This window comes from Lissotriton vulgaris, chromosome 1_2, assembly GCF_964263255.1.
Source record: "Lissotriton vulgaris chromosome 1_2, aLisVul1.2, whole genome shotgun sequence".
NCBI lineage: Eukaryota > Metazoa > Chordata > Amphibia > Caudata > Salamandridae > Lissotriton > Lissotriton vulgaris.
This window is the reverse complement of record NC_141686.1, coordinates 114335164-114358806: the sequence shown is the minus strand read 5'-3', so window position 1 is coordinate 114358806 and position 23643 is coordinate 114335164. Positions and strand designations below refer to the sequence as shown.

Below are 23643 nucleotides of genomic sequence, written 5' to 3'. Positions count from 1 at the left end.
CCTCATGTTAAAAAGAGACTTGTAGCTTGGTGGTGTACTTGATATCAGTGTCCTGCACACCACATTACCTACACTTTGAGGATGGTATTTGGAGAATGAAGTGATCTCTAGGGATTTATCACTTTAAAAAAAAAATATATATATATATTTTTATGGAACATTTTCTACCATAGACAGGTGAGACAGTTTGCAATATAATTGACAATCCATATAACGAGCAGTTTACCGTACATGCATCTTGGTTATTATTGGATTTCAGATTCCTCATTTTCACATTCTCTAAGGCCCCATCCCCTTTGTTGTCTTTCAAGTTCTGTCGTGGGCGAGAGACATATGTCCCCTCTGTTTGCGTTCCACTTTCCCCACTTCTTGTCCCATTTTGTGGGGCAACCTCTGGACAAGTAAACATCTTTTTTAGCGAACATACATTTATCCATATCTTTTGCCCCTCCCTGCAGAGTAGGTATCTCACTAGCCACCCACCTTAGAGAAATGTTTCCTTTGGCCAGGGTGAACTCTAGTGTAACCCATTGATGCGCAGCAGCTATCTAGTCAGTGGCCTCTCATATAGTCAACACGCCCAGTTTAGCCGATAGGTGAAGCTCTTTCTCGCACAATTCTTGCAACAGGGACGCAATATTCTCCCAGTATGGATTAAGATCTGGGCAATTCAAAATGGTATGATAAAATGTACACAGTCTTAGACACTTGGAATCCTCCCTCCATCCGATTTTAGTCAGCGTGCCACGCGAAAGGTAAGTTCTATGTAGTATATTTACGTTGAATCTGTGGCGTACCTAGGCACTCCCTCTCTGCCGCACGCACTGAGGAGTGAGGGGGGAGTCAGGGGGGGGGGTGGAGTGCGGGGTGATGGTGATCATTTCTGCATTTGTGGTAAAACTCTCCCCCCTTGCTACACCACTGAGTTGAATCAGTCGATATTTCAGTGGAATCGCAGACTCAGAGGGGGATGTCAATGCCTCCTGCCATTCCTCATCGTCTAGCTCTCCAACGTCTTTCTGCCAAAGTCCTTTAAGCAAAAGGAGTGGATCTGGCAAATTATTACTTCGTTTTTGGTACGTTAATGACATGGCCTTCCTGGTTATAGATCTAGAAGTAACCTATCTGCTAATAAAAAGGCATCTGGAATCACCTCGTTACGTGGGATTAGTGTAGTTTAACCCGTGCCGTACTTGCAGGTCTCTGAATGATTCCCGATTTGCCATTTTATAGTCAGATTGCAACTTAGTGAATGGGATTACCTTTCCATTCTTTCAAAGATTCCCTACCGAGGGGATGCCCATAATATCCCAGTTATGGAACCCTGGTTGTTTCCCCAATGTACCAAGCTGCTCTGCTGACCACAGGGGCATGGCTAGCGTCACCTTCTTGTGCCAGCCTAGTTTTTTATTTGCATGGCGCCAGTTAGCAATGGTCAGGGCTGTTGGGCCTGTTAGAGCTTGATGTCTCGTTTCTGTGTACAGGGCTCCTTTATATCCTTCAGGTCCCATCAAAAATCTGTCAATCCTTTATGCCGGGTCATCGCGGGTGTGGTAGACCCAATAGTTGACAACCATCAATTGGGCTGCCAAGTAATATTGTTTGATATTAGGAAGTGTGATCCCCTCCCCCCCCCAACATACCAGCTTTTTGTCAGTCTGTTTATTGCTATGCTTGGAGCTTTACCGTCCCATAGCAGTATTGTTACTGCGCCCTCGATATTCATAAAGTACAATTCGGGTACTTCAAAGAGGCTACTTTATAATATGTGTAAAACCTGCTGCAGTGCCAGCTTTTTAAACAGTGCTGCACGTCCTAGTAGGGTCAAAGGCAGCATTTTCCAGTGCTGCTTGTCCTTTTGTAATCTGGATAGGGGATTTAGGAGATTTTGTGTGAAAAAGAATCGGATTGGTGTAATAAAAATTCCCAGATATCGGAAGCCCTCGGTCTCAATCTTGGTCTCGCACGTGGGTGGTAATTTTGGAGGAGGACAATGTAGCATGTAAATTATGGATTTGGACCAATTGATGCTAAAACCATGCTAAAACCAGAGTATCTGACAAGATTCGTGAGCATTTGGAGAATTCTGTTGATAGACTTCGCTGTGGATGTTAAAGACCGTAATAGTTCATCCGCATATAAGGAAATTTTGTCTTCAAAGTTATTTGCCCAATGTAGTCCCCTGATTATTGGGTCCCCCCTCGCCCAAGTTGCTGATGGCTCCAACATTAAGGCGAAAATTAGAGGCGACAAAGGACAACCTTGTTGCCTACCTCTTTCTATAAGTAGTTTTCGAGATGTATGTTTATTCGCTGACACTTGTGCCATTGGCTTTGTATATAGCACCTTAATCCATTTCAGGAAGTTTGGGCCAGAAGCCCATTTCATTCCAGGACAGCGAAGAGATATGGCCATTCTATTGTATCAAATGCCATTTGTGCGTCAAGGGAGAATACAGACGCCTCCTCTCTGAGCGTTTCCATCCTACCCAGTATCCCATGTATACAGCGTATGTTAAGTGCTGTATTTCGTCCAGTCATGAAGACCAATTTGCAAGACTGCACTAATTTGGTGATAATGGGAATCAGACGTGCAGCCAATATTTTGGACAGGATTTTTGCTTCTGCATTAAGCAGAGAAAAGGGTTGGTAAGAACCATAGTTATCTGCCGATTTACCTTGCTTGTGTAACTACTATGGATGCCAGTCTCTGATCGTACGGCAAGGCTCTTTTTATGGGAGCTATTTAAGTACATTTCCCTTAGATAAGGTGTTATTCGTGAGGCAGTTAACTTACAAAATTCAATTGGGATGCTGTTGGGTTCCATTGCCTTCCCAGACTGCACACTACGAGTCGCTGTTCCTCCTCTGTGAGCTCGCCCTCTAGTGAGTTCTGGTCCCCGAGGGACAGAATCAATAGCGGAATGTCTTTCAGGAGTTCTCAACGAGTCATCTATCATGGTCATGATTGTGGATGTATATAAGAGCTCAAAGTGATCTGCAAAGGCCTCCGCAATCTCTTGTAGGTCCCTAAATGTCCTATCTCCATTTACTCTAAATTCTGTAACCCATCGCCGGGTCTGATCTCTTTTTTCTAATGAGGCCAAGAGCTTACCTGCTCTGTCCCCCATCTCATACACCTTGTGGTGTGATATTCTAAATCTAGTTCCTGCCGCCTCAGCAAGGAGCGACCTGAATTCAAGACACTTATTGTCCAAGGCCTGTTCAGCTTGGTCATCAGTATTATTAATAAGCTGCCAATCCTTATCCAGGATCTCCTGTTCCAGGGCTTAAATTCTTGTTTTTTGTTCTTTTTTATGCCCCACAGCGAGTGAGAGCGCCTGGCCTTTTATTACTATTGTCTGCTTTAGTTCCTGTTGAATTTAAGTACATAGGATATACACTGCTTTTCACATTTCTCTTCATTCAATTTAGAACTTTTGAGTCCCTCTCGGACTGTTTATATACCCTCCAGTTGGCCCCATAAGCACAAGAGTCTGTGTTCAATTTGCAATGTTCCTGCATCGTGTCCCAATGAACCCGAATGTTCCTGCATCGTGTCCCAATGAACCCGGCCCTTTTGGGTTGTCTTGCGCCTGCTTCTGGCGATTCCACTTCTGTTGCGGATGATGCCTATCTGTTGTATTATTTCCCACTTCTCTCCCCCCATCCAGCCATTCTTACGCTTCATCAGGGCTGGAAAAGACAGTTGGCGCGCTATGGGCAGTTTACAAGATAACGTCTTTCTCTTGAAAATTAAAGACTCAGGCAAGTATTGGTCTAAGCGGGCCCTTGTTTCAGCCTCTCACCGACGACTGTATGCGCAGACTACGTGGCTGTCGATGTTTTGCAATGAGTTCCCCCACAAATAGGTCTGTTGCCAGCCCCTCCACGGGTTCTGGCACTCCTGAAATGCGGATATTGTTCCGTCTCTCTCTGCCTTCGCAGTCTCCAGTTAGGCCTACATTAGTTCACTTTTTGTCTGTAGTTCAGTGAATTTTTGCTTTAGATTGGTTGCATCTATAGAGCGTGTTTGAGTTGTCACTTCCACTTCCCTAAATCTGGCATCCATATTACACAGAATCCGCCCTAATTAAGGAGACCTCACTTGTGACGGAGTCTATCCGTGACTCCAGTGAGATACGCACATCGGTTATTGCTTCCATTATATCCTGTAGGGTGACGTCAGTTTGCTCTGTAGTAGTCTCTGTCTGGAGCAGAGTAGCCTTTGTTACATTCTCTTGCGGTTTTGCTCCCTTTTGCCATGTGAATGTGTCCATTTTTTATTGCAGTGCTGCCAGTCCACCTTTTGCCCCCGCCATCTTCTGATGTTAAAATGTTATTTTGATGCTTTAGAGTTCTGATGGGTAATACCCGCTGCCAGCCCAAGGGCTAGGAGCCCTTATCGGCCTGTCAGGTGTCCCTCACCAACTCTAGGTGGGCAAGTTCCTCTTGTTGGTGGTTTGGGTGGGGTGGGGGAGTAGTTTTCTACTGTTGCACTTCTGCCTGTTTCACGACTACGCGGGAGAAGGACTCACTGAATAGCTGTCCTCTCTCAACAATGAGCCGTTTTCGTCAGCTGCAATACATATACTGCCTGGGCCCTCCAACCTTTCCTGTTGGAGTTTCTCTCCCTTTATGTTTTTGGTACTGGGGGCCCTGTCTGTTCACAGTTAGTACCCAGTGGAAGCCTAGCCTGCCCTTGTCAAAGCAGCTTTCTTTTTACTCTGGCTGCTGGGGGAATACTACGGCAAACATTGCTGCTCACTTTTCGGGGACATCACCGTAGTTTAATGCCGCTCTTCTGCCCTGCAGGTTTCTTCTCTGCTCAGCTTCTAGTAGCTGTCTTTGTTGTCGGGTTCGTCCCAGCCGCACCCTCGAACCCATCTTATCTTGCGCACCTTGGGGGTGGGAGGCTCACCGTATCACCACTACGAGTCCCAAGCGGACTCGTCGTCGGTTCCCATCACCAGCCCAGTCATTCTCTCTCTCGATGTTGCTCAGACTCACCTGGGTCTCAGTACTCTATTGGTGGGTGTTTACTCTGTGCCAGACTTCCGTGCCGCCCGCTTAGTTCTTCTCGACTCGGACCACATCTCTACTACGTTGCTGCATCTGTGCAGACTGCTCACTCCAGCTCGCAAGACCTCAGCTCTGCTACAGTTTCCCCAGTCCAGCGGCAGCCCTTTCACTTTCCAATCGGTTCTCAGGGAACCACTATTTTCTTCTCACTTCAGTTGAGCATCTTCAGTCCTGTAGAAGCCGTTCAATGGGTTACTGCTCTAAATGAGATGAGACTGGTGATATGTTTGGATGCCGATTTTGTGGCGGATAGTACCAGGATTTTGGAGTGGGGCTACAGAGCTGTGCTAGTGTGCAGCCATTTTTCTTCAGTTGCTGCTCACGTCCCAGGATTAGTCACTTTTGAGAGTATGATAGAAACTGTGAAAACCTGCTGCAAGCAATAATCTATACAATGCTAAATAAATTCCACCACACATTTAAATTTTAAAAAGGCCTTGCACTAAAGTATCTGGGCAACTAATCGAAATGAGATTTGTGAAGGAAATTACATGATTTACGAGTTAAATACCTCTGAACTGAATTACAAAGACCTCTCAGATCGAGCCCACTAACAAATAACTAACCTAAATAGCAGCACTTTCCCGTGCATTTCCATCCTCGACATTAGAAATACGATGCTCCACGTTAGACAACGTCGTATGCCGATTTTCCATGCAATCTTTTAAGTCAATAATTCGTCTGGTGAGGGTTTCTAATTTATGGTCAATAACATGGAGACTAGTTTGCATGTTCAACAGGAGAGTTTTAATGAATAAGTTACTTACCTTCGGTAACTATGTATCTGGTAGAGACATGATCTAGCCGCAGATGCCTTACTTAGAATCCACCCCAGGCACCAGACTGGATCCGGAAACGTTTTTCCCCAAAGTACATCCGTGCGCGGGCAAAAGGCGTTGAGCGACTCCCCAGCGAAGTAGTCCCCAGATGTGGTGTCATTGCCAGGGGGAACTACCGGAAGGGCAGAAGGGACTGCACATGCGGTAGCAGCCTTTATAACCAAACCTTCAGTGGTGGATGGCATATGAGACATGGGGGGGGTCTCCTGGGGAAGGGTGATGCATGTGGCCCACTGCCCGGTCAACAGGCTGCCCCGTGATGGGCTGTGTCCAAGTCCACAACAGTATGGCAAAGAGGGGATCGTTGTAGTGGATTAACAAGGCCACGCCTGTCTCACCTTGGTGGACAATCTGCATCAAGGGGTCTGTGGTTAGTTGCACAAAATGAAATAGGCAATGCAAAATTGTAGCTGCTCTTCTCAGAACCTCTGACAAAGAGGAACTATTCTCCATTGCTATGCCCGGAGGAGGGAGCAAGTCTGAGGCTGGGGAAGTCTTCAGGCCGCTAGAACCTCCGAGATCAGTCAGACAGTTTTCTTCCAAGGGTGGTGGGGTAACAGCACAAAGTAGAGTTTGCCCCACATCCTCCTCTCTGCCTGCAAACTGAGGATTTCCTGCAGGGAACCCTGGCCGAGGTAGAATAGGTTTTGAAGTAGATGGATCTACAATGAGCCATACCAGTGCCATCTGGCGCCGTGTGGCGTCGACTCAACGTAGAAGATGGCAATGGGGTCCGCATGAGAGGGCCGCCAAAGGTGTGAACCCCAGGAAGGGCTATGCACCGGCGCCGTGTCGAATCAGCTAACAGATTCAGGGGACCCCACTGAGGCTGAGGTTGAAACAGTCGGCAAAGAGACAGCCAGGGTAATCCCCAACTCTTTGAGGTTAAAAACCGCACCAGAGGGAGTAAAGGGATCGAAGACCCGCTGAAGAGAAAGAAAATATTCTTTCATCTGCACCATGCTTGCCCCGGCACCACGGTATTCAGGGAGGCGTGGAGGCGCTTGAGAGGCCTTGCAACCGAAAGGTAGGGGACGATGTCCAACATATGTTTAGAATGCTTGGTCTTAGACGCCTTGTGGGAGGGCGATGACTTCTCACCCGAGCTACTCCTCGACAAGCTCCCGGTCTCGGGGAAGACTAACAACGTTGCACCTCATCCGAAGGCCACTTTGGGGAAGATGACTCCACGATTCACCTCAGACACTTGCGCCACCAGGAGTTTCATACAGTGTTACTTCAACGCCTTCGGCGGGATATACTGACAGGAGCTGCAGTCGGCGGGTTGTGGTGTTCACCCATATCCCACAAGACAGTATGTGGATCCGTGATTGACATCTGCCTCTCAGAAGAATGACTGTGTTTAAACCCACAAGAGATATAGCGTTGGCACACTGTTCGACAATGAGAAAGGGGAATGGCCCAATAACGGCCCAAATTCCACTCAGGATCTGCACAGTAAGCGTGGAAAAAAAGGAATAAACACCAGCGGAGTTGTTAGATGGACTATGCTGATGTTACATCCAGGGACAACGTCGCTGCATAGTTGCTCCATGCCCTCTGCAGGCGGGTGGACGTATGGTGGGGAAAAATGTTTCCTGATCCAGTCTGGCGCCTGTGAAGGAGTCCAAGTAAGGAATCTGCGGCTTGATTTCTCTACCAGATATCCTTAATTTTGCTCTGCCGCCTTGCCTCAAACATCAGACGCAGTTTCTTGGCATCAGTTTTGCCTGTTATGCAATAAAAAGAAGTAGCCAGTCAAGGATACAATCAGCAAGATAGGGCTTCGCCCCTGCAAGGTACAAGAAGAGGGAGATTAAAAGGATGGTCAGGCTGGTGTTGATGAGCCTAGTACACCCCAGGCTCAAGAGAGAACAGCGCCACCAAAAGGCAAGCCCAAGCAGTAGTTACTTAGCGTTGCGGGCTCCCGGTGTTATAGCGGTGAGCCTGGTAGTCAGCACTGCGAATCCAGCACACCAGGCACGTGTAGAGCAGCAGTGACAAATTATATAGTATGGACCACACTTATTGTGCAGCCAATGCAGGCAAAAGCAATTCTAACATCCCGTTGTAACGGCATCATTTCAGGCAGGATGACTGTGTCAGCTTGTAGCTTCAGGCTGCCCCACGGAGGCCCGAAGACTCATAGCCTTCAACTAGGCTGTGGGGGTGTGCCTCGCCGTCAACAGGCACCACTGGCAATCCCCAACTCGCCCAGCACCAACTGCGGCCCACCGCCACGATCCAGCAGCATCAGTCCGGCACCACCGCTCTTCAGGGCACACACCAGCACTTCGCCCAAAGAACCAGGAGTTTCAGGCGGCGGGCTTAGGGGAACACAAACCTGGCCCATGTGGTCCTCTTCCAGCTCTCACCCACTAAGCGTCCCAGTGGACTCTGGCCATATCCGCTTGCCTCAGGATCGTTGTTAGACTGTCTACATACCGGTGCTGCCAAAAAAAAAAACTGCAGCACAAGATAATCAAGAGAATTGTTGCTCCGCCGGCGTAGCTGAATCAAAACACTAGCGTCTGGTATGGTGTGTGGTGCTAAGCCACGTACCAGTGGAAGGTTTATATTTCTCACTTTAGCTGGACTTGGTGTGCTGGTTGAGCTAGAATCAGGATGGTGAGAGTTGTCAGTTGGGTCAATCTAGGGGTATGAGTGGTTTGAAGTGGACGGTTCTGGTCTTTGAGGTGGCTCAGTGACAAACTGTACTATGTTGAGCAAGTTGATGAGAGAGAGGAAATCTTGGTTTCTCTGTACTTTATTTGCTGTGGAGGTTGAAGCCTCCAAGGAGGTTGTTTTGTTGTCTGAATGGATAAGATGGTGAGGAGCTCAGATATTTCATCTATAAAGTCCTTGTTAGTCCACAGAGTCTGCAGTAAAGGTGGAAGGTGTTCTTACTGGGATTTGAAGAGTAACAAATAAGCATGTGAGGCACCACATGGTTTAGAGTTTATGTTCATCAAGAAAATAGGGTCAAGACTGGTGAATGATGGCAAAGCCTCCCATGCCTTGTGTGGGAGTGACTAAGGTTTCTGTGATGAAGAGTGATTTGAGGTTGTGGTGCCTGGATTACGGATCACAGCAGTGTATGCACAGATCAGCATGGATCTGTGTGTCCTGCCAGTGTGTTTGTGCTGTCTAGGACCGAGTGGGAGTGTAGGGATAGGCAGTATTCAGTGCAGGCTGAGAAACATGCTGGTGAGTGGCCTGGGTTACAGTAAACTCACAAAGTGAGTCATTAAGCACGGATGTCAGGTCAGTGGTGAAAGAGGAAATGGAGTCCAACGCTCACCTGATTGTATTAACCTCCACACTCTCACAAAACACAGCTTTTTTCAAAAGCTGAAAAGTGACAATCAACTATTTTCATATAACTAGTTAATAAATAAAACGAGCTGAGGTGTAAAAGAGAATGGTATTACCAGTGGGCATGTGAGAGAGAAGAACATGCTTTCTGGCTTTTTAAGACCATTTTGAGGTAATGAATTCCCTTTCTCGCTCATTCCTGGCCATAGAATTCCACTTAGTAGTCAGAACAGTCCATTATGTAAGAGAACTGATAGTGAAGAGCATAGCTCACCTGTCTGAACTTGGTACCTGGCGTCTGGGGCAGTAAAAGATGGCTGCACGGACACAACTGTAGGATCCTTCCCACGGTGGAGGCTGCTCACTCTGATGACATTTGTGACTGCGATCGCCGTGTAAACAAAGGGCCCAGATATCACAAGGAAGGTGAAAGCAGGATAAATTGTATACACCTGTAAAATAAAACAAACCATTGGTTTTATGTTCCCTTTCAACGAAAACATTAGCAACAAGAGTCAGGAATGAGATTCACACATGCTGAACAACCTTGTATAAAAATATAACATGTATGCTGGATGGTACCTATGTCCAGAAGAGCATTTAAGAAAAAATGTCACTTGAGAACGAATCTATTTGAACACTAAAAGCAGTAAAGCATATTAACAGACTATAGCATAAATAAGATTCCATGCATTTTTATTGTGGAATGGGTGGTGTGGGGTTATCTTCCACCATCCTTGAGGAATCTTTCTCCATCTAAAGGCAAAATTCCAATGCTAGAAAAGTGCCCAGTGGACAAAACAGCCTACTGTTTCATTGTGCCATCTAGGTGTTTTGGCCAACCTGACAGGCAAATTTTCTGATATGGTTCACTGACCGGTAGACAGACCAACTTAACATGTTTGCCATGCTTTTCGGCCTTCCTCAGATTAACCCCTTGAATGCTCATGACGAGCTGAGCTCGTCATGAGCCACGGCGCTATGGTGCTCGGCATGCGGGGATAATTCCCCCGCTGTGCTGAGCGTTCCACGGAAACGGGTGTGGCCGTGACGAGCTGAGCTCGTCATGAGCACAGGAGCGCCGTGCCTCATGACAAACTCAGCTTGTCATGAGCATGTGAGCGCTATGCGCGCCCCCCTCTCCCCAGCACAGCGGGGGAATATCCCCCGCATCGAAGGGGTTAATGGCAGCCATTGGAATGGACATAAGAATAGTTTCTTATACAGTATCTACCCCTTCCATCTTGCCATCACTACTCTACATTGGGCTGGTAAGCCTGCAATTTAGTAGACAAGTCTCTTTTTTAAATAACAGCGTGGATAATTTGAAATTAGCGCAATAATTAGTACAAGATCACTGAACCCTTTCGTGCATGCCCATGTGAAAAATAGGATAACTGTTTATTCAAGACCGACTCATATAGGTCTGTGCCAAAACAATAACCCACTGAGCTCACATTCTCCTGTAAAGAGCAGTTCATGGTAACACCAGGAAGCAGAGAAAGATCAAGGACTCAACTTAAGAGGATTTGACAACCTTACCAGTGCAGCAAGAGAAGAGGATGGACAGTTTGAAAAGGGCAACCTGTACAGCGTGTAGTGTTATGAGACTACCCTTCTATGCTTTTTCCTGCTTTATGCCTACTACGCCATTGAACTTCATTCACGCAATGAAAAAATCAAGTTCTGACCCAACTATTATCTGCCCTTCCTCCCTGTCGGTACTCTTTATCAATAATCACTTCATATGACAAGCCCAATTTTAATACTATTGCACCAAGGGAACTTGAACCTTCCGATGCTCTCTTAATTAACATGCAATCCTTCGCTTAATACCAAAATGATATACTTGACTTCATTCTGACCAAGACCCCGACACATTTTTTTCTAACTGAAACCTAACAGTGTGATTCTTCGAACTCTGACAGAGCCTTTGCAATTCCCAATGGCGATCTTATTCAATGGTTTGACCGTCAAGGCAAAAGAGGGAGTTTAGATATCCTCCGTTCCTCTGTGTGTTGCATCACCTTCACTGAGCCCTCCTTCACAGCCAGAGAAGTACTGATCTTCTCCCTCAAGGGTGACTATCATTCCTCCTTCTTTAGAGCCTTAGTCTACAGCCCAAAGGCCACCAAAAAAAAGTTAACTTTCAGTAACACTTTTTTGGGTAATAACTCTACCCACAGATTCCTCACCTTAGAATATTCTACAGGCGTCAAACTGGATCTGGAAAACCGTATGCATTACCTCTGCACGCCGGTAGGTGGCATCGATTGTCACAATCTTGGTGTCTGCGTCGTGACGTTAGGGTGCCCATCCATATAAGTGCCACCCCAGCATGTTGCCATCGGTTTGCAGAGCATGGAGGATCGGTAATAACTCCGCAGTTGATTAAAGCCTCTCCCAGAAAATGAGTTACAAAAGGTCAGTAACTTGTTCTTCCGATGGAGATTTCCACTCACAGATTCCTCACCTTAGAATAGATACAAAAGCAATACCTCCCTGGAGGTGGGTCAGCAAACTGGCTCAAACAAAAAAGTCCTGGCGGACCGAACAGGCAAAATTCCAGTCTCAAAAAACCTGACTCTCCAAGCAGTAATGCTTCGTGAACGTGTGGCGTGCTACCCAAGTAGCAGCTTGACAGATGTCCTGGACAGATACCCGCGTGCCAACGCAGTAGTCGCCCAGGTGGAATGGGCCCACAAGTCCTCAGGATGATGTTTCTTGGGTATACTTTTCATATTTTGATGCAGAGTATAATTCATCGAGAGATGGTAAACATGCACAGCCTTGCCCTTTCTCGCTCCATGATGGTCAGCATCTGCAAAACTTTGACCTTTCTCGCTCCAGAGAACTCGATGAAGAGGTGATTGTCCATCCAATGTTCTTTGGTGTGATCAATGTAGAGTGAGAGAGCTCTTTTCAGGTCGAGGGGTTGGAGTCTCTCCTCTACCTTGGAAGGAGGAGGTTACGTGAAAAAAGTAGGCATAGTGTTCTGACCAACCTGGAAGGGGGTGACCAACTACAGCAGAAAGTAGGCACCCATCTGGGGGACCAGTTTGTAGGGGGGGAAAGCTAGTGTACAGAGGGTGAACAAACAGAGTCTGAAGCTCGCTAACCCTCCTAGCTGATGTAATGGCCCCTAGAAAGACCGTTTTGAGAGGCAAGAGTTAATGAGGACAGCTTTGTAGTGGCTCGAAGGGGGAACACATAAGAAATGAGAAACCAGATTGAGGTCCCATTGGAGGATCACCAAAGGGGAAGAGGAAACAAATGTTGCAAACCTTACAAAAAAACGAGTCACAACTGGCGATTTGAACAGGGAGGGTTGGTCAGGCAATTGCAGGAAAGGCAAAATAGCCAACAAGTAAACCTTAATAGTTCCCAGGGCAAGGTCTTGCCGGGCTAAGGATAAAACAGCAACACCTCCGACAGCAAAGCATGAAGGGGAACCACATGGCGTGAGGAACACTAAGCCACAAAATGTTCCAACAGCATGCGTATACAGTTTTAGCAAAAGGTCGCCTGGCTGCCACAATGACCTCCCAGATCTCTGGAGGACGATCGGAAACTCTCAACTGTCATCACTCAACCTCCATGGATAAAGGTGGAGCGTGTGCAGGTTGGGGTGCAGGTCCCTGCCCTGTTGCTGCGACAGGAGATCCTCCTGAAGGGGCAGCTTGATTGGCGTACCAATGCTGATGCTTTGGAGATCGGAATAGGATAAGTTAATTACCTGTAATCCTAGTTCTCTTCCAGGGGTACACTCATCAAAGTCATAAGCACGGAATAGTCCTGACCACGTGCAGGGACCCCGGAACAATAGCCAACAATATGCATATATATACATATATAAAAGCTCCAAGTTGTCCACAAACAAGAGCGCACGCAGGCTGCAGCAAATCCCCTCAGACCTTCACCCACAGCGGGATGTCGCCGACGCGTTTCGGATAGATTCCTTCTTCACAGGCTGGTAACCAGAGAACACAGCGTTTCATGCCATACCACTTTATTCAATCACAAGCCTCCTGATAGGCCGGTGAGCCGCTCCAATCAGCAACGTCCCAGGTCTTATGGGACATGTAGTGCAGTGATTCTACCCAGTTGGGTGCAGTGTTCTGTGGGTCCCCAATCAAGCCCACAGATGGGCCCCAGAGTGGGAAAGGTCTATATTCTCGGTGCTGCTGCCCCATATGCAGAGTACGACTGGATGTCGAGTTCAAAGGCCCGCTGCCCTTAGAGGCGGTGGTGCGCTCTCCACGGCTGGACTGCCGTGTAAATACAAAAGCTCCAAGTTGTCCACAAACAAGAGCGCACGCAGGCTGCAGCAAATTCCCTCAGACCTTCACCCACAGCGGGATGTCGCCGACGCGTTTCGGATAGATTCCTTCTTCACAGGCTGGTAACCACAGAACACAGCGTTTCATGCCACACCACTTTATTCAATCACAAGCCTCCTGATAGGCCGGTGAGCCGCTCCAATCAGCAACGTCCCACTCTGGGGCCCATCTGTGGGCTTGATTGGGGACCCACAGAACACTGCACCCAACTGGTTTGTGGACAACTTGGAGCTTTTGTATTTACACGGCAGTCCAGCCGTGGAGAGCGCACCACCGCCTCTAAGGGCAGCGGGCCTTTGAACTCGACATCCAGTCGTACTCTGCATATGGGGCAGCAGCACCGAGAACATAGACCTTTCCCACTCTGGGGCCCATCTGTGGGCTTGATTGGGGACCCACAGAACACTGCACCCAACTGGGTAGAATCACTGCACTACATGTCCCATAAGACCTGGGACGTTGCTGATTGGAGTGGCTCACCGGCCTATCAGGAGGCTTGTGATTGAATAAAGTGGTGTGGCATGAAACGCTGTGTTCTGTGGTTACCAGCCTGTGAAGAAGGAATCTATCCGAAACGCGTCGGCGACATCCCGCTGTGGGTGAAGGTCTGAGGGAATTTGCTGCAGCCTGCGTGCGCTCTTGTTTGTGGACAACTTGGAGCTTTTATATATACATATATATATATATACATAAATACCCATATGTATAGATAATATGACTATACATATGCAGCCTGAAAACATATTACTAGGCTCCAAAACTGCCATCATTGCATGTAAATCTTTTACATTCGAAAAAATAAAGACATACAAGTCATAATATACATATGATATATATAAAGAAAACTGCCCTGAGTTTGCTTTGAAACCCACAACCTTTATTTTCAAAGGTAAAAAGGCAAGATCATAGAGGCAGATTAGCCTAGAAAGGCTGCATTGAAAACAATCGGACAGTTGGCACAGTGCCTTTAAGAGCTCCAGGAACCCCCAGGCTCCCATCATGCACCACAGGTGACAGTTAGGTCAGTTTTTTTGGACGGCGTATAACAGTGTCATGGGTAACAGGTACATATATATATATATATATAGACATGGTATTCGTTCAGGGAGGAGGGAGGGTTGCTTATGACTTTGATGTGTATACCCCTGGAAGAGAACTAGGATTACAGGTAAGTAACTTATCCTTCTCTTCCAGGGGATACTCATCAATAGTCATAAGCACTGAATAGAGTAGCAAGCTCATCCCTGTACCCTGCGTATGAATACCAGCATATCAAAACCATTTTACCAACATATATTATCCAAACAAATTTCTCAAGGATGCTTGACCGAACTGAGCAGCCGCTTGAGTATCAGAATCAAGGCAGTAATGGCGTGCGAAAGTATGAACCGAATGCCATGTGACTGCTTTACAAATTTCTCAAATAGGTACATTCCTAAGCATTGCTAACGTAGCAGCTTTGCCACTTGTAGAATGTGCCATCGGCTTGCCCAGGAGCTGCTTATGTGCCAGTTGATAAGATAACATGATATGGCACTATCCATCTAGAAATGGACCTTTTAGAGGCAGGAAAACCAGTGTTTAACGGACCATAATTCACAAACAGTTGGTCAGACTTTCGTACACTTTTTGTTTTATCAAGATAGAATTTTAACACTCTTTTCAGGTCTAGAGAGTGCAGAGCTCTCTCAGCAGGAGTAACAGGGTTTGCAAAGAAAGTAGGAAGAGTAACTTACTGATTGATGTGAAAATCCAAGACCACCTTAAGAAGGAACCTCGGGTGAGTAACACCACTCTGGTCACCTGAAAAACAAGATAAGGCTATGTAGAGCAAAAGGCTTGTATCTCGCTTATCCTGTGAGCAGATGTGATTGCCATGAGAAAAGCAGTCTTCCACAAAAGATGCTGAAGGGAAGCTTTGTGAATGGGTTCGAATTGGGGACCCATTAGTTTAGAGAGGACTATATTCAGCTCCCAGGAAGGAGATGGAGCCCTAACGGGAGGATAGACCTTCTTGAGACCATCCAGGAAATCTTTTAACAACTGGCATCTGAAAGAACGAAGCCTGCTTGGGAGACTTTCTATATGCTGTTATCGCTGCCAGGTGAACCTTTATGGAGGAGTATTGCAAACCTGCTTTGGCCAAATACAGTAAGTATGGTAACAGTACCTGTTCCTGACCTCAAGTAGAGTCATGACCTTCTGCAGTACACCACATGTAAAAACGCTTCCACTTAAAAGCTTAGGACTTCCTCGTAGAAGGTCTCCTAGCCTCCTTCAAGATCTGCATGCTGTCTTGAGAGAGGCCTAAATGTCCATATTGGATGAACTAAGGAGCCATGCTGCTAACCTTAGGGACGGCAGGTTGGAGTGGAACACCTTGCCACCCGCCCTGGTCAGCAGATGCGGATAACATGGTAACCTACTGTGTGGTACTTTGGACAGGTGAAGAAGGTACCACCACTTGCGAGGCCACTCTGGAGCAACCAGGATCATCTCTGTCTTGGACTTATACAGTTTCCTGATCACCATGGGGATGAGGGGAATTGGTGGAAAAGCGTAGAGTAATGTCTCTGACCAGTCTATCAAGAGAGCATTCCCCTTGGAATCTGGTTTCGGTTACCTGGATGCGAAGACGCAGCATTTTGCATTTTCGGCGTCCGCGAAGAGATCGATGTCTGGTGTTTTCCAGTTGTGGAAGATGTCTTGTGCGACTTCTTGTTTTAGCACCCAGTTGAGTGCTTCTGCAAAATGCCTGCTTAGGCCGTCCGCTTGGACGTTGAGGATGCCCGGTAAGTGAATCACAGAGATTTTCCTGTCTCGTACCAGAAGCCATTTCCAAATCGCCTGTGCTTCCAGCGACAGGGGTCTGGATCTGGTTCCTCACTGCTTGTTCAGGTAGTACATTGTTGTTGTATTGTCCGTCTGAACAAGCAGAGTAGTCGATGTGATGGAAGGAAAGAACGCTTTGAGAGCTAGATGTACCGCTCTGAGTTCCAGCATGTTTATGTGGTATAGTTACTCTTTCTCTGACCACATTCCTTGGATTTGTAGTGGTCCCATATGAGCGTCCCATCCCTGAATGGTGGCATCCGTCACCAGAGTCTGCCGGGGCAGTTCCTCTTGAAAGGGGACTCCTGCGATGAGATGAACCCGTGCATCACCATTGGATGGAGAGTCAGACAGACAGAGGTATAGATAACTTGTCCTCACAACGATTAGAGATTTGGGACCACTGATCCTCCAGAGTCTGTTGCAGAGGTCTCATGTGAAGTCTGGCGTTTGGAACTAGAAAAATCCACAAGGCCATGGAACCCAGCAGAGATGAGATCTGCCTGGCCGTGGGCTGAGGTATCTTCAGGAGAGTTTGACACTTGTGGAGAATGGATGATAGTCTTTCCTCCAAAGGATACTCTCTTGTGTTGATCGTGTCGAGAGTTGCGCCTAGGTAGTGTATCCTCTGTATTGGATGGAGGAAGGACTTTTTGAAGTTTATGTGCAGACCGAGCCAATGTAGTTGTTGAATGCAGTACGCGAGGTCCTGATGCAGAATAGTTGAAGACGCACTCTTGAGAAGCCAGTCGTCTAGGTAAGGGTAGATGAAGATTTGCTTTTTCCTCAAGAAAGCAGCTACTAACACCATGCACTTTGAGAATGTGCGAGGAGCCGACTTCAGCCTGAAGGGCAGGACAGTGAACTGGCAGTGGTATGATTGGACGCGAAACCTTAGAAATTTCCATTGCTTTTGAGAGATTGGTATGTGGAAACGGGCATCTTGAAGATCTATGGAACACATCCAGTCCCCTTGATGAAGATGCAGGATTATTTGATGCAATGCCAGCATTCTGAACCTCTCTCTCGGAATGAACTTGTTGAGACGACGGAGATCTAGTATAGGCCTGAACTCCTTGTTTAGACCTTTCTTTGGGACCAAAAGATATCAAGAGTAGATACCCTGCCGACGTTGATGCCATGGGACCTCCTCGATGACTTTCTTTAGGAGTAGAGCGGACACCTCTTCCCTCAGAAGATTTATGCGATGGATGAGTCTTTTGAGGAGGAATAGAAGGTGGAGGGGACTTGAACTTGATGGTATACCGACTCTTTACAATATTTAGCACTCACTTGTCTAGTGTGATTTGTGTCCACTCTTCCAAGTAGAAACGGACACTCCTCCCCCCCCCACCCACCCGGAGTGAGTAACGGAGACAGGGTAAGCAAGCACACACTGCTTTTGTTGTTGCTTGGCAGCCGGTGTGGACTGTCTGGAATTCACACCTCTTCCTCTACCAGGATGACGCTGGGAGAATTGTGACCTTCCTTGATTTTGCTGGGAGGATCACTGAGGGGTTTGAACCCTCTGTTGGTATTGTTGCCGATCGTACAGGCGGCAGCGTTGCCTGAAGTCCTTCCTCTTCTCGAGCCCACCTGCCTTCACCGTATCCAGCTCGGTCTTCATTCTGAACATTTCGTCATCAGCATGAGAGCCGAAGAGTGATGTGCAATTGAAGGGGAGATTGAGAATGCGATGTTGTGCCTCTGACTTCCCAGTGAAAGAATTGGCTTGGTAGTTTGGTTTGCCCTGTTCCCATGATACACTGGGCCAGGGACAAACTAATTTGCATATAGCCAGGTTCTGAGCTGGGATGGTGCAGTGAGCTAAAAAACGGTGTTGGATTAAGCCCTGATCTCTTGACTGGGTGAGAGTATTCTGCTTAATTCAGAAACTCTGTCCATCACCACCCCCTGTTTAATTATTTTGTGCCTCTGACTTCAGCCCTGTCAATCTCAGCCAGGCAGAGCGTCTGGCACAAATCCCATGAGCATGGGCAGCGAGATCTGAGGCATCAGCCGCTGCACTGATAACTTGATTGGCTACTAAGCCACCTTCATGTAGGATTTCCAGGAAATCTTGCTCGTCTTCTTTTGGGAGCTTCTCCGTGAAACATGAAAGAGAGCCCCACAAAGAACGGTCATATCGACCCAGCAAGGCCAAAGCGCTGGCTACCTTCATGTAAGAGGCTGAGGTCGTAAACATTCTCTTGCTGACAGAATCCATGGCCTTACTGTCTGTATCTGGGGGTACTGCCGACGATGTGGCCCTGGTTTGATTATTCTGTGCCGCTGAAACAATAACAGAGTCCGGTGGAGGGTCAGCCCTCAGAAAAAAGGGGTCTTTCTCAGGAGCATAATATTTCTTGGTGATCTGAGATGGTGCAGCCCCCACCGATGCTGGAGTGAGAAATTTTTGTAGAGCAGGCTCCAGCAATCCAGGCACTAGAGGAAGTAAAGGTCTAGAGGAAGACTTTTGGTGCAGAGTTTCAAAGATGACTGATGTTTTGGTGGTGGAGACAGAAATTTCAATGTGGAGTTTTGCAGCCCCACGGCAGAGAACTTCATTGAAGGTCAGAATATCATCAATGGGCGATATTCTACTTGAAGGAGAGGGAGGAAGAGTAGAATAGTCAGTTTTGGAGTCAGACGGCCATGAAGAAGATCTATGGGTCCGTCTTCTAGAACATCGGTGTCGAGATCTGGATGCTCGACTCCCAGGAGAGCGTGATGATCGTCTTCTTACCGATGGAGACCTTCTTGGAGTGGCACACTCGTGTCTTTCAGAAGAATGTACAGACTGAATTATAGACGATCTGGATCTTGTAGGGGAACGTGGTAGATTAAAACTGCGGATCTTCCACTCTCTAATGTCCCCATGCCATCTCAGCAAGATATTAGTTGGCAGGGCTGGAGACGGTACTGGTGAGGGTTCAGGAGTAACTTGCATTATCTGAAGTCCTGGGGAGGAGGAAGCCCTCCTTGACGTCACCACATGGGTTTCGAACGGTCCCTCGATGTCGTCCTAGGTCTCTTTGCTGGCGGAGATCAATGATCTGAGTGGGATCTCCTTGCCATCGACCTCCTCAACGTCGACCTAGATCGCGACCTTCTTCTGGACCCAGAGAGCGTTTTTCGAGATCTCGACGGCGACCTCTTCGACGTCGACCTCCTCAGCGACGAATGTGTCAACGTCATGCGTAACAACTTCGAATGCCTGGGTCTCTTCGGCGTCGCAGCCCTTGATGTTCGGCTAGACGTCGATGCAATTGGACCTCTCAACGTCGACGGCAATCTCAACGCCAGCTCCGGTTCCTCTCTGTGACGGGCTACGACGTTGATGTGTCGACGTCGAGCCCAGGCCTCTTGATGTTGTAGGCGAGCCAGACTTTGACTGCCTACGCGATGTCGACTTCATCCTATGTTTCTTCTCACCTAGTCGCGAAGGATGTCTCGACGGCGAAGCATGTTTTGAAAGCGAAGGATGTCTCAACGTCGATTTTGATGCCGATTCAGAGCACAAAAGGTATCTTGGATGTCGATCTACCCCTCGACGGCGTAGGAGACCGATGTCTCCTTTTATCATCTTTTTCTTTGTGCTCTAACCTTGTTTGAGAGGAGGGCTTCCTTGAGTGATGTTCTTCTCGCCCACTTAGTTTCTTTTCCTCTCTCTTGCATGGAGTGCAGCTTAATCTTCTCCCTCTCTCTAAGGGTTCTTTTTGAAAACTTGCTGCAGTGGTATCACTGGTCTGGCTCTTAAGATGAAGGTAAACAAGCAATACAGATCGAATGAGGGTCTTACTTAGCCAACTTTTTTCCACAGGCCGGGCACTTATTAAATAAGGCTGGCATTTTGACAGGAAAAAATAGCCAAAATTCAGAAAAAATAGTAATATTAGTAAGCTAAGTCCTAGAGAATTCGAGTAAAACGAAAAAAGTTCACTTTAAAACAGAAAAAAGTGATAAAAAAATCACTAACTGGCCAACTCAATGCTACAGGATCCTCACAGAAGGAGCCGAAAAAAAGAACAGACCCAACTGTCACCTGTGGTGCATGATGGGAGCATGGGGGTTCCTGGAGCTCTTAAAGACACAGCGCCAATTTTCCAATTGTTTTCAATGCAGCCTTTCTAGGCTAATCTGCCTCTAGGATCTTGCCTTTTTACCTTTGAAAATAAAGGTTGTGCGTTTCAAAGCAAAGTCAGGGCAGTTTTCTTTATATATATCATATGTATATTATGACTTATATGTCTTTATTTTTTCGAATGTAAAAGATTTACATGCAATTATGGAAGTTTTGGAGCATAGTAATATGATTTCAAGCTGCATATGTACATGCATATTATCTATATATATGGGTATTAATATATATATATATATATATATATATATATATATATATATATATAGTTAGGTTCCCTATTTTGAGGTCGAGTTAATGTCCCTTACTGCCAATTCTATTGTTTCTCTATTACATACACTTTTACTCTGTTCTGTATATGGATCGGCTGATCCATTAATGTTCTTGTTCTATTTCTAAAATAGTGGTTTAGCATATATGTCTTTATTTATTCCTTGACTTTTATGTGCATATATTTTCTGTATGTGTATATAGTATGACATTTTTGACACTGTTGACCTTTTGGTTTATCATGATACTTATGAAACCTTGAATTAATTTATTATTGGATGTTTTTGTATTTTTGTACTTTTATAATCTTTTTGATACTATTTTTGTATTAGGTGAAGGGTTTGTAGATATATCAAAAATATTTTTAACTATAATATTTTTGCTACCATCTTTTATCAACTGTTTTTAAAGATATATCATGTCATTTAGTAATTATATGCACTTTATCTCAGGGATCTGAGTAGTATTGTACATAGTAATGATTTTATCTTTATGATGTTGATTATATTGCACACTATTCTAGTTGTTCTCTTCGTGTATTCACATTTGCACTATCTTTAGCACTTTATTATCCATAGCTGCTTAAATTCCAAGTTTGCACATGAATTTCATTGAGGATTAACAAATTTCTTTACTTTTTTCAATACGTGAATAGGATTATTATCTTGTATTTATACTATATCTTGTTCAGCTGCTAGGTGTATCTATTGTCTTATCTTTCAATGGATTTTATCGCTTGCAGAAGAGTTTTTCTCCCCGTTTATATGGGCAACTGTCTCTCTATATATATGGATTTATCCGGTAATTTTTCTGTGCAACCTTCTCTGCAATATGCTTAGTGATAATAGTATTTTTTCACTTTTTGTTTCTCTACAAAATTCTTGATGTCACCACTAGGGGGTGTTTACTGAGCACTGCATGTGTATATAAAATAAGCATTTCGTTTTTTGCACTGTTGCAGCGTGATCAAGGGCAACTCGCCTGAAACGCATAGCTGCTGTTCTCTGTAGAGGTTGCTAATAAAATTTCATCTTTGCTGACTTTGTGGTCCATCTCCCTTGTCTGCCTGCGTGCACTGCTGTGGCTTGAAACGCTGTGAGAGCCGAGGAGGAGCTGTGTTTATATATATATATATATATATATATATATATATATATATATATATATATATATATATATATATATTTTATTGGCTATTGCTCCGGGGTTCCCGCGAGTGGACTGGACTATTCTGTGCTTATGACTATTGATGAGTATCCCCTGGAAGAGAACCATGCTTTCTCTGTCCAGCTGGGAGTCACTAGGATGAACGGGGCTTGGTTGCTCTTGCTCTTCTTGATAACTCGGGCAGGACTGGTATCGGCCCAAAGGAGTCCGGAGCTCCAAGCGAACCCCAATGTGCAGAAGGGGTGACATTGCGCTGTCTCAGCAGTGGCAAACAGATTTAGCCAAGGTTTTCCCCATTCTTCATGATCCGTAAGGCATTGCCGGCTGAGTTCATCCATTGTGGCGCAGAATGAGTCCGGTGCTCCAGCAAAGTCCAGAGGTGCAGAGCCTCCTGGTACAGAGTCCACGACTCCACCCCGCCCTGTTTGTAGCAATACCACATGGAGGTGATGTTATCTGAGAACATCTGGATTAGCCTTCCCTTGAGGGATGGAAGTAAGGCTCTCAATGCCAAACGGATCGTACTCCGCTCAGGAAGACTGATATGAAGCTGAGATTCCAGCAGAGACCAGAGTCCTCCGATCTTCACCTCTCCCAGGTGGCCGCCCCAAAGCAGAAGTGATACATCAGTCATTGCGGTCAACTGTGGGTGGGGATGAGAGAGGGAACACAATCGTGAGAGAGGGAACACAATCGTGGTTGATCAGCCACCACTGCAGATCTTTCGCAGTCTCCTTCAAAATCTGGACCGGATTGGAGAGGGTCCCTTGGTGCTACACCCACTTGGACTGCAGAACTTCCCACTGCAGAGACTGTATATGCCATCTGGAGGGCTCTACCTGCAGGACGCCGGAGGCAATCGGACCCAGCAGTTTTAGATTGAGTCTCACCAAAATTTAGGATTGGGGCTGAAATATCATGATCATTGCCTAAATATCCTAAGTTCTCTGCTCCAGAGGACAGGACTGAACTGCACTGTTTGACGAGTTCACACCTTTGTTTAGTTTTCAGAAATCTACATCTTTCTGGGTTCACCCATGGGTTTCACACCTGTTTCCACCACAAACTCCAAGGTAGAAATGACATGACAAAGATATGGTAAAAAGTGGCTAACAGTAAGAAAAAGCAAAAACTGAGTTAAGAAAATATATATTTTCTCACAACTCTTCTTGTTCCTGAAAGCTGTGAAGATGTTATACATAGCACAGTAAACATTTCGTCATTTTTAGAAATAAATATGCTTTCTTAAACACCAATTTTATTGCCCAATGTTTCAAAAATAAAAGTGTTGCTATATTTTGGCTTTTTTCTCAGTTCTTTCCAGAGCAATCCACAAACATTGGGTACACTAGAATCCCCAAAAAGTGGGGAACATATGACACAAATTTGGTCTGGTTACCTTCAGTGAAAAAAAGATTCTGAAGGCATAAGCACAACGTGTCCCAAACGTCAAAAATAGAGCTCTGCACTGGGGCAGGAAAAGCCTCAGTAGTCCAGGGTTAACATGGCAGTAACACAGTTGTAGGACTACTTGGTGCTTATCAGAAGGGGTGATGGTTATATAAATCATAAAATGTTGTTTTGCACTGGAGATGTTTTATATATAGGCAACATAAATCAAGATCAAGACCCGGGATGAGCACAACACTGTTCTTCAG

At 46.1% G+C, this 23643-nt stretch overlaps 1 protein-coding gene across 1 annotated transcript in view; it reads right to left on the bottom strand.

The window, feature by feature from the left end:
* The window catches only part of KIAA1549 (KIAA1549 ortholog), a 539186-nt gene that overhangs the window by 426252 nt on the left and 89291 nt on the right, over positions 1–23643 (bottom strand). Inside the window, exon 3 of the mRNA XM_086952955.1 lies at positions 9510–9687. Within this exon, the coding sequence (XP_086809081.1) occupies positions 9510–9687 (178 nt within the window). The remainder of the gene's footprint in view (positions 1–9509; positions 9688–23643) is intronic.